The sequence below is a fragment of the Ovis aries genome, chromosome 5 (genome assembly GCF_016772045.2).
Source record: "Ovis aries strain OAR_USU_Benz2616 breed Rambouillet chromosome 5, ARS-UI_Ramb_v3.0, whole genome shotgun sequence".
Taxonomy (NCBI): domain Eukaryota; kingdom Metazoa; phylum Chordata; class Mammalia; order Artiodactyla; family Bovidae; genus Ovis; species Ovis aries.
Genome location: NC_056058.1, coordinates 63,390,371 through 63,406,741, shown reverse-complemented (window position 1 = coordinate 63,406,741; position 16,371 = coordinate 63,390,371). Strand labels below are relative to the sequence as shown.

Below are 16,371 nucleotides of genomic sequence, written 5' to 3'. Positions count from 1 at the left end.
TGTTGTGGGAATGCACTTTGAAGACAGTTCGGCAGTTTCCTGCACTAAACATATTCTTATCGTATGATCCAGCAATCACCTTCCTTGGTATTTAACTAATAAGTAAGCTGAAAACTTGTGTCCACACAAAAAACCCATACAATGATGTTTACCTATCTGCCTCCTGCGAAACCTGAATGCAGGTCAAGAAGCAACAGTTAGAACCGGACATGGAACAATGCACTGGCCCAAAATTGGGAAAGGAGTACGTCAAGGCTCTATATTGCCACCCTGTCCACTTAACTTGTATGCAGAGTACATCATGCAAAATGCCAGGCTGGATGAAGCACAAGCTGGAATCAGGACTGCTGGGAGAAATATCAATAACCTCAGATATGTAGATGACGGCACTCTTAAGGCAGAAAGTGAAGAGGAACTAAAGAGCCTCTTGATGAAGGTGAAAGAGGAGAGCAGAAAAGCTGGCTTAAAACTCAACATTTGAAAAATGAAGATCATGCATCTGGCCCCATCACTTCATGGCAAATAGATGGGGAAACAATGGAAACAGTGACAGACTTTATTTTCTTGAGCTCTAAAATCACTGAATATGGTGACTGCAGCCATGAAATTAAAAGACGCTAACTCCTTGGGAGAAAAGCCATGACAATCCTAGATAGCATATTAAAAAGCTGAGACATTACTTTGTCCTCAAAGGTCTGCATTGTCAAAGACGGTTTTTCCAGTAGGCATATATGGATGTGAGAGCTGGACCATAAAGAAGGCTGAGTGCCGAAGAATTGATGCTTTTGAGCTGTGGTGTTGGAGAAGACTCTTGAGAGTCCCCTGGACTCAAGGAGATTAAATCAGTCAATCCTAAAGGAAATCAGCCCTGAATATTCATTGGAAGGACTGATGCTGAAGCTCCAATGCTTTGGACACCTGATACCAAGAGCCGAATCATTAGAAAAGACCCTGATGCTGGGAAAGATTGAAGGCAGGAGGGGAAGGGGACGACAGAGGATGAGATGGCTGGATGGCATCACCAACTCAATGGACATGTTTGAGCAAGCTCTGGGAGATGGTGAAGGACAGGAAAGCTTGGCATTCTGCAGTTTATGGGTGCAAAGAGCTGGACATGACTGAGTGATTAAACAACAACAACAACAAAAATTCATAACTGCCCAAACCTAGAAGCTACCAAGATGCCCTTCAGCAGGTGAATGGATAAATAAATGGTGGTACATTCAGACAATAGACTATTATTCAGCACTAAAAAGAAATGAGCTACAGGGTATAAAAAGACACGGGGGGACATTAAATGCATATTACTAAGTCAAAGAAACTAATCTGAACAGACTGCATACTGTATGATTCCAATTGCATTAGACATTCTAGAAAAGGCAAAACTATGGAGACAGTAAAAAGGTTATTGGGTGCCAGGGGTTAGGAGGGAGGGAGAGATGAAAAGGCAGAGCACAGAGGATTTTTAGGGCAGTGAACTACTCTACTCTGTGTGATCTTATAATGGTAGATATATGTCATTATAGATTTATCCAAACCCACAGAATATATAACACCAAGAATGCACCTTAATATAAACTATGGCCTTTGGGTGATAATGATGTGTTGACATAGCTCATCCATCGTAACAAATCTACCCCTCTGATGCAGGTGTAGGGCACTGATGAGGGAGTGGATGTTGCAGGTATGTGTTCAGCAGGTGGAAGGGTGGACGGGAGCTCTCTGTGCTTTCAGCTTAATTTTGACGTGAACCTAAAGTTGCTCTAAAAAATAAGGCCTATTTAAAAATAACCACTGGGAGAAGCATAAGTGTTAACAGTAATTGCCTCCAGGTGAGGAGGTGACAGACGGCTCTTTCTGCACTTTCCACGTTTCCACCTTGACTTCTAGCCTGTGCTCACGCTGTTCCCTCTGCCTGGAACATTTTCCTCACTCCCCTACCCTGAGGGGCATTATCTACTCATCCCTTAGGATCGAGTTTAGCTGGGATTTCCTCTAGGAACTCTTCCCTGATCTTCTCCATGTTCAACAGCGCCTGGACCTCCACCAAGGGGCACATGTTCCATGAACTTACAATTGCCCCTTACCCTGTCTGTCTGCCCTGCTGGGTGTGAGCCTTAGAAGAGATGTCTATTTTATTCTCATTGTAGCCCCAGCACCTACTGCAGCGACAAGCATAGAGTCATTTCATGAATTTTCTGAATATATGAATATGAATGAGATCAGGACAACTGTACAGAAACAACAAAATGAGCAGCAGAAAACTCAAGGTGAAAAGAACCTGAACGATACAGTGAAAGTGGGGAATGGCCTCCCTGACGGTTGTGGTGGTCCTGGAAACAAACCAGGGCTACGAGAGAGATGGCAAGAAATGAGGAATAGACAGACGCTCATGGGCCTGTGTCAAGAGTGAGGCGCTGCAGTGCAAATCAGGTCGGCGCAAATGGATCTCCTTATGTGCATCACACCAGGACTGGCCCGGTGTGACAGCGCAGGTAAGAGTTGAAAAGCTCATGGTGGAGAGAAGACCTTGGACCCTGGTATCAGTTTTGGGAGTCTCTATCACACGCACTAACGGGCCCCGCAGTGTCCATATGCCCTCCAGCACCAGTCACTGCCAACAGTCCATCAGCAGTTCCGCAAATGCTTAAGAACCTCCTCTGAGGGAGCCCTGTACTGTGTATGCTTTTGTTTGCTGCTGGGGAGCTGAGCTGGGGGAAATGATGTCAATGAGACCATATCACAGACTTTTGTTTCTGCGCCTCATCATTCCAGGAGGGCCACAGTTCACCCAAAGACAATAATGCCTTCCATGACTACACATCCTATTTTTTCTGGAAAACCAATACTGTTTGGAAATGAGAAGGGGAAGGAGAATAGAAGGAAAAAAAAATGAACAAAGACCCTTTTTGTTTTTCCTAATAAAGATTTCCTATGTCGGCAGTGCAATCTGGAGGCAGGCCTGCCACCCTCCCCCGTGACCTCTCTTTCCCACTAGAGAAAAAGCACCTCTGTGTCCTCCTAATCCTCAAGGAAGCGCCCACCTTAGAGGAGCTTCTGGAGCCCCCTGTAAACTCCACAGCACTCCATTCGCAAGCAAGGCCGGGATGATTCCAGTCTGCCTTTGCTCTAGTCCCCAGTGCTGTCTGCACAAAGCTTTGGATCTTATTTCAAGAATTCATCTGCTCCAATTTTGTCTCCTACCCGAGGTCTCGACCCTCAGCTGAATTACAATTAGTTGCCCTGAGGATCCTGGAAGAGGCTCATTTCAGAGGAAAATGCCTTCTGCCAGGCAGCGCCAATCGAGCCCATAGTTAGCATCTATGAATTTCAACTCTAAAGAACTGCCTCTGCTCACGTGGCCCAGAGAAATCTGTCTTTCACGATGGCCCATATTTGCTGTACTTTAGACAGGCTTCTCTATAATGCTGAAATTGTTTCTCCCAAATCTCATTTTTGAAGCAATCACTGCTGAGTAAGTTTTCTTCCCAAGCTGCCTTGAGAATTTCCTCTTAAAATAAGAAGAATTATTGCTTTTCTGAAGAATGGAGGTTGCAAAATCTGACAGCTCATGTGCAGGACTGAGGGGCGGGAGGTAAGAGTTCTCTTCTGGGTTCTGAGCCTGATTCATTGAGATGAAAGGGCAACAGTCAAGGGGCCTCAGTTCTCATTCCCATCTGTGAAATGGGACAGTATTCGTTCTCTCTCTTACTAGGGTTTGGGAATGGTACTGCATTCAATTAATACTTTTGGTCTCTGGAGAAACAGATGCACTTGGTGAATGCCATTCTTATAAAATTTACCTTTTCTTTCCCAAGTGTGTTTCACACAGAAGGTGAGGCGAGGGGCATAAGTCTGTGTGGGGAACCTAGATTTCCATCCCTCCTCTGCAGCCAGCTGGCCACATGCTCTTGGTGAACTCAGTCCGCTGCTCCAGGACTCAGCCTCCCATCTGTACAAGGAAAGGCTGAGTCACAGCTGTGATGTTCACACATTTTTAAGCAGTGGCACTCCTCTTGTGAACAGTTTTTCACAAATCAAATCCAGACCCTGCCAGGAGAGGTATGTGAACCCCATCTGCACCTGCAAGGTTCTCCACAGCCCTCACAGTGCTCCCTGAGGCATCCCTGGGCCCCTTCCTGCATAGAGGCACATGCTCCAAGCCAGGGCCTCCTCCCTCAGGGGTTGTCATCAAGACAAAATGAGGTAATACATGGTTCTGGCCCATAGAAGTGGTTCTTGAAACGGTGAATAGATGGGAAGACAATTTAGGCTAAAGGTGGGGCAACAGCACACTTGCCAAGTGTTTTTTCACCCATGGAAAGGGGGAGACCGCACTTTCATGTCTATATATTTACCCCTGACTCCCCCTCTGACAAACCCATCAGAAACAATGTTGACAACAATAACGATAATACCAGGGTGAAAAGTTTATTTCTGATGTTCACTTGGTGCCATGTACTATCCTAACCACCTCACATATATTAGCCCATTTAATAGTCATGGCCACCTAAGAGGTAGATTCCATTTCATTGATGTGGCAACTGAAGCACAGAGAGGTTAAGTGACTAGATAAAGGTCACAGAGCAAGTAAGTGACAGGGCCCGGAACAAAGCTGAAACTATTGCTAAAGAATGGTGCTACGGAGACATGGAGACACACCCGCAGGTGATCTCACAGACCTCACTTCAGGGACATAAATAAATCTCATATAATAGATGCTATTGTAACCATGGTGGAAGTGCTAAGAGACAGATAAAGGAGCTCTGATAATTCACGCGTGAAGCATGTATTAAGCACCTACTGTATGCCTAAGGAGCTGAGAATATGTGGTGAACAAGACTGACCGGGTAGACCCAGCTCCCAGAATGTGGAGTCCAGTAGGGTGAACACACGACAGGTCCATGTTTATACACACAATGCTCACATGTTATGCTTATTGGTATTTTAATTCTGCTGTGATAAGATCAAAGAAGGAAAAGTCAAGGGTCCCTTGAGAATGAGTGCATGTCAAGAGTGAGGGGAGAATTAGAGGTAATGAGAACTGAATGTAAGATGTGTATATGTTCGAGTATTAGGCATGCAGTATTAAAACGGGGCACAAGAAACTCAAGTTTTGATTATTGTAGAATGTACTTAGGCTCCTCTTCACTACTTATTAGTGCCTCTACTAAAAGGTGAGAAAAGGAAAGGGCTTCGCTTAATTTTACTGCAAGAGGTAAAAGCTCTGATGCAAAGAATAAACTTAAGACCATTGGCTGGAGGACAAATTCTTCTTAGATTTCATTTGCGGCTCCCCCTCTGTGTCTCACAAAGCCATGGGTGAGACTCAGTGAAGAGGCTCTACAGTGTGGTCCAGAGGCTAAGACAATGTGTTTAGGGCCAGGAAGACATGATTTGTTCACTGTATCACCACCTAAGAGCTCTGTAACCAAGGGCAAGTCACATAACCTCTTTGAGTCTCAGTTTTCACATCTGTAAAATGGGGTAGCAGATATTATAGGTGGGTTGACCTGATGCCTTCTCTAATCCACTTCTCCTTTTCCTATCTCTACCATAAAGAGGCCCAATATCAGAACACTCACCTTCCCAGCCACCCTTGCAGATATGCGTGCCCAAATGTCTGAGCTCAGAATCACTGGGGAGACTTTGCATTCTGAATAAGAAGGCACAAATCTTCAAAGGAAGAGGTTTTGTTCTCTTTGCCCTTCCTCCATCTTCTTGCCTGAAAGGTAGACTTCCCAGAAGTACAGCCCCCATTTTATGACCATGAGGATGAGGATGAGGAAGCAGGAAGACAGAATAAGTCTTGTTCTCCAATGAAAGATTTGAGTAGCTATGCCAACCCTGGACTGCTTTATGAGATGAATGAATAAATGAAAAAATCCCTTTATTGAGCTGTTAGCTAAAGTTCTCTGTTACTTGCAGTTTAATGCATTTTTCAGTTCAGTTCAGTTCAGTCGCTCAGTCGTGTCTGACTCTTTGCGACCCCATGAATTGCAGCACACCAGGCCTCCCTGTCCATCACTAACTCCCGGAGTTCACCCAAACTCATGTGCATCGAGTCTGTGATGCCATCCAGCCATCTCATCCTCTGTTGTCCCCTTCTCCTCCTGCTCCCAAACCCTCCCAGCATCAGGGTCTTTTCCAATGAGTCAACTCTTTGCATGAGGTGGCCAAAGTATTGGAGTTTCAGCTTCACCATCAGTCCTTCCAATGAACACCCAGGACTGCTCATTTAGGATAGACTGGCTGGATCTCCTTGCAGTCCAAGAGACTCTCAAGAGTCTTCTTCAACACCACAGTTCAAAAGCATCAATTCTTCAGCACTCAGCTTTCTTCACAGTCTAACTCTCACATCCATACATGACCAATGGGAAAAACCATAGCCTTGACTAGACAGACCTTTGTTGGCAAAGTAATGTCTCTGCTTTTCAATATGCTATCTAGGTTGGTCATAACTTTCCTTCCAAGGAGTAAGCATCTTTTAATCTCGTGGCTGCAGTCACCATCTGCAGTGATTTTGGAGCCCCCAAAAATAAAGTCTGACAGTGTTTCCACTGTTTCCCCATCTATTTCCCATGAAGTGATGGGACCAGATGCCATGAGCTTCGTTTTCTGAATGTTGAGCTTTAAGCCAACTTTTTCACTCTCCACTTTCACTTTCATCAAGAGGCTTTTTAGTTCCTCTTCACTTTCTGCCATAAGGGTGGTGTCATCTGCATATCTGAGGTTATTCATATTTCTCCCAGCAATCTTGATTCCAGCTTGTGCTTCTTCCAGCCCAGTGTTTCTCATGATGTACTCTGCATATAAGTTAAATAAGCAGGGTGACAATATACAGCCTTGACATACTCCTTTTCCTATTTGGAACCAGTCTGTTGTTCCATGTCCAGTTCTAACTATTGCTTCCTGACTTGCATATAGGTTTCTCCAGAGGCAGGTCAGGTGGTCTGGTATTCCCATCTCTTGAAGAATTTCCCACAGTTTATTGTGATCCACACAAAGGCTTTGGCATAGTAAATAAAGCAGAAATAGATGTTTTTCTGGAACTTTCTTGCTTTCTCCATGATCCAGCAGATGTTGGCAATTTGATCTCTGCCTTTTCTAAAACCAGCTTGAACATCTGGAAGTTCACGGTTCATGTATTGCTGAAGTCTGGCTTGGAGAATTTTGAGCATTACTTTACTCACGTGTGAGATGAGCGCAATTGTGTGGTAGTTTGAGCATTCTTTGGCATTGCCTTTCTTTGGGATTGGAACGAAAACTGCCCTTTTCCAGTCCTGTGGCCACTGCTGAGTGTTCCGAATTTGCTGGCATATTGAGTGCAGCACTTTCACAGCATCATCTTTCAGGATTTAAAATAGCTCCACTGGAATTCCATCACCTCCACTAGCTTTACACTGATACAAACAGAATCAAAACAGAATCCACTTCATGGTGACTGTTAACTATATCTCAGTTAGTCCCATGAAGTTAGCCCCAGACTGAGATAACGTGTGTTCAGTGGCAGGTTCATGGCCTGGCACGGAGCAAGTATCAGTACACATGGCCCATATGCGAGTGCTGCTGAAGAAAGGAAAACCTGCCATCCCTTCGGCAAGTCACTGAACAGAGCATGGAGGTGGGAAGCTGGGTGAAAGGGGCCCTACCTCGGTCACTGAAGTCGTCCACCAGCACTATCTCGGCGATCAGCTCCGGGGGTGAGCGGTTCAGCACGCTGTGGACGGTGCGCAGGAGCGAGGACCAGCCCTCATTGTGGAAGGGGATGATGATGCTGGTGTTGGGGAGCGTCTCCAGGTAGCGTTTGCTTTTGCAGCTAGAGGGAGACACAGGAGATGAAGAGGTCAGGTTCAGCTCTCACGCTGCCCGGAGAACTCAGGCATATGGTTCAGCTAACTGCAATTCCTACTTCCTCTCCAGCCCCTAGGGACTGAGTGAAAGCTGGGGACACCACGGTTACTTCAGAACTGTCTTCTCCTTGGCCTCCCAGCATACATACACACACCCATGTACACTCACATAGATATATACACACACGAGATCCCCCTAGCTCTGTACATAAACAGTTACAAAACAACTCCCAGTGGTGAAGGAGCACTGGGGTTTGGTGTTTACACGCACTAACTCGTTCATACCTCAGTTGTGATAGCAACATGGTTGTTCATCTTCATGATTCCATGTGGAGGACAGCCCTTCCATAGCACTCTTGCCTCTTTCCCCACCCCTTGCACCTTCTTCTCCATGGAGGAAAAACCACGTATCCATGAACTTGGAACTTGGAAGTTCCTTTGCTCTCCACCAGCTCTATGGTAAGCCTGAGGGTGAAAGGCCCTGTTCCCATGTGCCTTTCATATCATGGTAACACTCCAAGGATTTAACATAGTTACTTAGTATCAGAAAATATCTAGCTGATGTTCAAACTTTCCTGACTATTCTGTATCTTTTTAAAGCTGGTTGTTAGAAACCAGGATCAAGACAAGGCTGACCTAGTGCCTTTAGCTGATGTGTCTCCTAGTCTCTTTTCCCCTTACCATTTATTTTGTTTCGGAAACCCAGTCATCTGTCCTAGAGTATTTTCCACAGTCTGCATGTTGCTTTCGGGATTGCTGTGGTGTCTCTCAACATGCTCCTCTGTCTGCCCCACGTTGGCTCCTGTAAACTGGTAGTGAGAGCTAGAGGCTTGACCTGATTTGATGAGAACATTCTGGCAGCCTCTTCATGGGTGCTAGTGTGTAGCAAAGAAGATGCAGCACAGTCAAAAATAAATGAAATTCTACCTAGTCATGGTGCATAATCCTTATATGTTGCTTATATAATCCTTATATATTGGTTTGCTAGTATTTTGTTGAGGATTTTTACATCTATATTTATAAGGGAAACTGGTCTGGAGTTTTCTTAGGCTTTTGTCTGGTTTTACAGTTTAACTCTTTTGCTAAAAATCAGGGCTCTTAGCATCAACAGGACTAGGCTATTTTTCCCTATAATATAACGATAGTTTTAGAAAAACAATACCAATATTATTGCTAACAACATGATGATAGAAAATTTAAGGATCTTTTCATCTTTCACTTCTTTTCATTGTTCAATAGAGATATTAGAGATTTTCTCAGGGCCCAGAAAAGAGGAGCTGAAGACCAGGCAGGCCCAGAGGGGATGACAAAACTGCCCATGTTGCGCCAGGTCTCTGGCACAAGAAGTGGAAGTTGGGAGCCCAGACATAAAAAGCTCCATGCAAGGGGCTTACACAAGGCTGCTAAGACCTTTTTTTGGGGGAAACTTGTGACATCTGGGACAATGAACATAACAAGAAAATATCTCCTTTCATATGCCACTGCAATCCACTGTCTAAATAAGCCAGGATCTCCTTGCAACTTACTGGTGGTCCAGTGGTTAAGAATCCACCTGTCAATGCAGGAGACACGGGTTCAGCCCCTGGTCTGGGAAGATCTCATATGCGTGAGGCAACTAAGCCTGGGCACCACAACTACTGAGCCTGTGTGCCTTAGGACCCGTGCTCCACGCTAAGAGAAGCCACTGCAATGAGAAGCCCATACACCGCAGCTACAGAATATCCGTGCTCACTGCAACTAGTAAAAGCCCACACACAGCCACAAAAACCCAGCACGACCAAAAATAAAGAAATAAATAGATAGCAAAGGGGCCGGTGGATGGAGAGAGGGGTGAATGTGTATGTGATGAAATCATTAGAGGAAGGTTAATCACAGAATCTGGACAGTAGAAACAAGAGTGTCCTGTGTGCAATTCTTTCAAGCTTTCCGTATGTTTGATAATTTTCAAAAGAAGTGTTGGGAGGAAAAAACAGGTCAGGGTCAACTGTCTCCTTAGCTTTAAATCCTACCTCTCCTAGAAGCATCAAGGGAAGCTAGGGGGTGGGACGGGGCAGGACTGACCTTGTGGTGTTTGGCTGTGAGCCCAGTTTCAGCTGTATGGACAGGGTGCCCCTAATTCTGGCAGTCCAGTTTTGATGAACAGGTCAGTCTTTCTTTCTTCTTGCAATCTCTGGACTTCTTTTATGCCTCTTCCTGTTCATCCATCTGGCTGGACTGCTTTTATCGAGGCCCCACACAGCCTTCCTCCACCCCTTCCCCCACTTCTCTAGCCCCTTTGATCATTTCAGCCAGCCTTCTGGGGGAACCTTCTTCAACTTCATTATGTTGGCCTTCACCAATAAAGGAAAGCATCTGTTCTTAAAAAGCCCTTTCTGTTAATTTGTCTGAGTCCTCTGTGGCCAAGAAAGGCGCGATCTAGTTTTCTACAAAAGTTCCTGCCTTCCATCCAATTTCACAGGAGGCTCACTCGATTGAAGCAGGGTTGGAAGGGGGGTTAGCTGTAATAAACCGCTGGAGTCCATGGAGAGAACTACAATAGAGCTATTACTCAGCAGAGAGCCCTGGCTTTCTCGAACCCCAGAGTCGGGCCCCACAGCCTATGGGTAGACACACCATCATATACTAAAGGAAGTAGACAGAGCCATAAGAGACTAAATTCACTTCTAATTTAACCTGAGCTTGGAATCAAAGATTATTCAGAACTTAAAAAAAAGGCTCAGACTTGACCATGTGCTTTTTTTTGGGGGGGAGGGGTGGTTTACTCTTTTTCTCCTTCCTCTATTCACTTACTCATTTATTTACTAAATAAACACAAAACGGCATTTTGGCATGGGCACTCATCATTAGTTTGGTTCCAGTTTAGTAGAGTTTCTTGGTTTAAATAGAAAATTATGTGACATGTTGAAATGAATCTCTCCAGTATCCCGCAGAAAACATGGTTCCACAGACTTGCCCACAGGCCACCTCCCTGCTGGGAGTTCATGGGAGAAGCCCCAGTTCTTCTCAGATCATAGCAGATAGATGGGGAATGCAGGGAGGAGGAGAGAAGGCCATCCTGTGATGTCCCCACCTTACTTGTTCCCTTTAAGACCTGTCTGTGTTGTGTCTTAGGATCTCAACGCTGGATGGTAGAGGACACCCGGTCCTTTTGTGTGTGATAAACAGGAAGTACCCTTCACCTGATGGCCTTCAGAGAGTGGTCTCTGGCAAGGGGAAGCCAGGGCACTGCTCCCAATGCAAAGAGGCTGGTTTTGGCTCTGATCAGACAGTAAGAATCTCTGCCTTCCCCTGGTTCATCATGCCTGAGGGTTTACAGAACACCCTCCTTTCTCTCGTCTCTGTATCACCCCCTGGGAGGGAGAGAAACTGGGCAGTGCTAACCCTATTCTTCACCTGGGGAGAATGGAGCCTAGAGAGGAGAGTGACTTGGGCCCAAACCGCAAATCTAGAGTGTGTGTACCTCAAATAACGCTTACAGTATCTTTCCTGATGACAAAAGTGGTAACTGCTCAGAATGAGAAGCTGGAAAACACAGAAAGGCTAAAAGACAACTGCTAAGGCCGGCAACATCCTGACACCAGGGGCTGACCTCCGTGAAGCATTCAGGGCGTGTCTTCCTCAGTGCTCTTCTCTGAACACATATTTGTTTCTACAGCACGGCACACGGCACACTGACTTGATGGCTCTAGGTCCCCGGGGGCTCCCAGATACAGTGTGGCCTCCTGAGATGCTGGACAGAGGCCCCTTGGGAGCAGGAGAGGGCAGAGCGATGCCCTCACGAAGGGTCGAAGCAGGGACATGTGACACTTACGTCACATGACATCATGGTGGTGCCCTCATGGTTCAGTATTTCTGGGCTCAGAAGACACCATAGAGGAAGAGGTCCCTGTGCGTTTCCAATTATGTGACATGTTGAAATGAATCTCTCTAGGATCCCACAGAAAACGTGGTTCCACAGACTTGCCCACAGGCCACCTCCCTGCTGGCAGTTCATGGGAGAAGCCCCAGTTCTCAGATTGCAGCAGACAGAGGGGGAATGGGGGTGACAACTATGAGCTGAGTGCAAAATAGCCCACCCCTTGCCCAAGCACTTCTTCCGTCATTTGATTCACAGTCTAATGAGGTCCCAACCCTGACAGGACAAAGTTTAGTTAGACATGCGCAGCATGAGAACAAAGAGGCATGGTCAGGGGTGTTCCCTAACACACTCTGAATCGGCGAAGAGAGTAGAAACAAAGTGAACGTCCATCAGTGGGGACATATTAAATAAATGATGAAAAATTCAAACTATAGAGTACTAATAGCAGCTAAAAATAAGGTAGAAGATGACAATGATGATAATGGACTGTATCTGCTAAGCGTTTTCATTATGTCAGGCAAGGTTGTAAGCACTTTATATGCATTAATTATTTAATTGTCACAATGCTCTTACAAGGTAGAGCATCATTATGGGAATGATGGGAATATCATTATTCCCATTACAACGAGGAGGAAACAAGGCAGAGAGGTCAAACAGTTGGTAGTGGCTGGAGCCGAGATTTAAAGCCATCTGCCCTGTGTACATAAATATTTTTACAGGGATTAATCGCACAGACAAAAAGAAGAATGAAGAGATTAAAAAACAAAAGCTGAGGACACTGAGTAGGAGACTGAAGTCGGGCTTCTGCTTTCTGCTCTGCCATGCAACATTCCGAGTCACTTCTCGCCGATCCCAAGGTCCTCCTATGTTGATAAGGGAGCTGGACAAAGAGTAAGTCTGGCATGCCTACTCTGTATTCCTTCTCCTTCTTTTGGTAAGAGCATCCTGATTTCCCTTGGGGAATCTCCCACCCTGTGATTCCACAGGGTTTAAGAGAAATCTTTGTCTTGCCTTGAGGGTGGGCAAGAGGGGCTGGCTCAGCCAACTGCAGCTCCCAAACCCCGTGGTTTTTGAGGGGTGGGCACTCACAAACCAGAACAAACTGTGGCTGAGACAGCTGGGAGAGAGGGAAGCTTTTTTTTTCTGTAAATGAACATGGAAGGATGGAAGTCTGGTCTGCCTGAGGCCACCATACAGACTGTTCCCTGTGTTAAAATGAAGCTAGCAGAACAGAAAACAGCCAAGAGAGGTTCCTGCTGGCATCATTTAGGGACCTAGATCCAGCGATGGCTGAAGCCAAGGTCTACGCCTGGCCTTTTCAGTTATACGAGTCAATACGCTGTGTTTTCTTCAATCACTTTGAGTGAGGCTTCTGTCAGCTGTAACTACTGGGTTGGCCAAAAAGTGTGTTCAGTTAGGAAATCTGTTGTTCAGTACACTTCTTGATGAAAATAAAAAATGTGTCTTTTATTTTTACTTAAAACCGAATGAATTTTTTTGCCAACCCAACATAAGACTCTTGCTTATGTAGCTAAATAATCTCTAACCGCCGTCAGCCACATGCATCTGTTGTGGACCTCAGGATGGCTTCTGAAGGACAGAAGCAGAAACCCGTCCAAGGTATCCTCTCTGACCTGAAGGGGGCAGCCTCTCTCCTGCTGCAGGAAGAGAACTTTGTTCACTCACTGACTAGGAGAAAGTGGCCTGGACAGAGGGCTGTGGAGGGGAATGGGAGGCAGTGAGAGGACTCATCTATGACTGAGCAGCCCCCAGTTTAATATTCCCTAAAGGCTTCTGAGCCCTTGGGCATGAAGAAGAATCTAATATACTGGCCCTTAAGATGCACCCTCAGGGCTTAATGCTGGAGCACTAGAATTAAAATAAATCAAAATCAAAGGGAAGCATTTCAAAAATTTCTTCAAGTCAACCTTGAAAAAGAACAATCCAATCATTCTGAAGGGAACTATATTAAAAAAATATATATATATATTTGCAGGGCAGCAAAGGAGACACAGACGTAGAGAACAGACTTATGCACACAGTCGGGGAAGGAGAGGGCAGGATGGTTTGAGAGAGCAGCACAGAAACACGTGCATGACCATAGGTAAAATACAGTCAGTGCGAAGCTGCTGTAGGATGCGGGGAACCCAAGCTCGGTGCTCCATGACAGCCCAGAGGGGTGGTATGGGGTTAGGGCTGGCAGGGAGGTTCAGGACGGAGGGGACATATGTATACCTATGGTTGATTCATGTGGATGTATCACAGAAACCAACACATCATTGTAAGTAATTATCCTCCAATTAAAAATAAAATAAAAACATTTAACTCCCTAACACTGGACACTATCCACTGCCTAGAGGCAGAAGCAGAGCCTGGACCCAAGGGTAGCTAATCCATTGACTTGTCTGCGGTTGATGGTTTAGCAAGAAATCTGTGTCCAACTGGGGTTCACCAGATCAATCAAATTCTCTTTCTTGGGTACACAACCTTGACATATAGAAAGGCAGTCCCAGAGATAATGAGAGGAGCAGACACAGAGCTATATGGAGAAAAACTAAGGCTTCTTAACAAAGGGATCCAGAAATTTCTGCTGCTGAGATCTTAAAGAAAACCTGGTGGTTGGATTTAGAAAGTCCTTCCTATTTCCGGCCCTGAGAGATTCGGCAGTGCCACAGCTTCCCCTGCTCCTCCTGGAGAGCCTAGCTGACTTTTCCCACATTCCCGCCTCCCTTCTTCCCCGGCTCCTCCTGGAGAGCCTAGCTGGCTTTTCCCACATTCCCGCTTCCCTTTATTGCCCTTGTCTCCTTGCAGAGGAGTCCCCATTAACTGAAGTAACTGTGCAGCCGGTAAAAAGACTATTCCCTGGAGTAAAAAACAAGCAGCCAGTATTGTACTAGAACTAGATGAAGTGTTCTTAATTTTTCTTTATAACTTTGAAAAAAATGGACTCTTTTAGAATTAAGATTTCTAATTTCTCCAGAAAATTGCTAATATGGAGATTTGGACTTCCAGATCACGGACACTAAGACTGCTCGGGCACACTGTTACTGTTTTGTATGATTAGCAATTCCTTATCAATACTGTGCCAACTGGGCTACCTTGACATCATGAAAATTACCTGTAGACCACAGCATTTCACCACCACTATGCTCTGCACACTACAGACAGCAAACTGTTCTTCACTGATTATAGGGTGAGTCTTTTTTTAAAGGAATGATCATTTAGAAAATCCTATGGAGTAACTCTATTGTTTGAAAGTTCCCAGTGCTTGTACTCTTAGATAAACAATCTTCTAGAAATAGGCAACATTTTAGCCATTTCTCATGGCACCTAACCCAACATGCCTTCCTCCACCAAACAGAAGTCTAGATGAGGCTTGCTGAGAGCTGATTTGTATGTTTTGGGGGTGGTAGAAGATAGCATCTTTTGGGATTGAGGAACAAGGCAAAGGCATTGCTCCCAGGCTATGTGCACAGCTTCAGTGTGAAAAGTCAATGAGAAGAACTGACTATGAAGGTTGGAAGGGCCTGAATCTCATCCTGTTTGCACTCAGTTTTGCAGATGAGGAAACTGAGGCCCATAAGAGGGAGGGACCCTCCTAGGGTCACAGAGTGAGACAGCAAACCCGTATATCAAATAGTGGAGGAAACTGCAGGTGTGGTAAGGGAAGGGGCATAAGCTGAAGAGACCCTCAAATCAGGGTTCAAATCTCACCTTAGTTACTTGGCAGTGGGTCACTTTGCGAAGGTCACGGCCTCCCTAAGCCTGTTTCCACATGGGTAAAATGGGGATATAACTCCTTCCTAATTAAGGGTGTCCCAAAGAATAAAAGAGATACCATATGTGAATGCACCTGGTACAGCATCTGGCTCAGAAAACTGATTTTCCACCTCCCTGAGGCCACAGTGTAGGTCATTTTCCAGCACACGGTTTAGCTTCAAAATTCTGAAATTCTCCCTTCTCTACTTGGTATGTAGAAGACAGTCCCTTATAATACAACAGTCTCAGAAAGACTTGTCTTATGGGCTCTGGAGCCCCCAAGAAGCTTTGTGAAAGTTATAAATAGCTCCAGGCTCTGGAACAAAAGGAAGAAACTGGGTCTTAGTGGGCGGAATGTGCAAAGCTCCTGCCCTTCATCCTCATCATCCCTCCAGACGCAGGTCTGCGGCCTCTCCCGACACACTGACAGCAAGCCATCCCTCCGCAGCCAGGGGCTTGGCTCCCCAGCCCTCCTCTCTCACTCTGTGGGGGATAAGACAGGGGTGTGTTTCTCTTTAACACAGTCTGGCTGGAACCAGAGGAGCTGGAAAATGAGTGCGACAACATGTGCTGAGGCTGACAACTTTATAAAGGTCCTTTTCCGTTCAAGGCAGGCTTTGCTGCACCCACCTGCTCTTCCCTCCTCTCAACAGTTTAGAGAATCACAAAGGTTATTAGTATTAATTAGGCACCTCTGCACGACCAGTTCACCACCAGTTTTGTGCCTGCCTAACCTGCCCCAGAAATAGAGGATATAGAAGAAAACAACAGAATGGGAAAGACTAGAGATCTCTTCAAGAAAATTAGAGATACCAAGGGAACATTTCATGCAAAGATGGGCTCGATAAAGGACAGAAATGGTCTGGACCTAACAGAAGCAGAAGATATTAAGAAAAGGTG

General features: G+C 45.5%; 1 protein-coding gene across 2 annotated transcripts in view; it reads right to left on the bottom strand.

The window, feature by feature from the left end:
- Positions 1-16,371, bottom strand: part of GALNT10 (polypeptide N-acetylgalactosaminyltransferase 10) — a 229,792-nt gene that overhangs the window by 91,857 nt on the left and 121,564 nt on the right. For both annotated transcript variants that reach the window (XM_027970438.2, XM_042250663.1), the window contains exon 4: positions 7,653-7,819. In XM_027970438.2, coding sequence (XP_027826239.1) covers positions 7,653-7,819 — 167 coding nt within the window. The remainder of the gene's footprint in view (positions 1-7,652; positions 7,820-16,371) is intronic.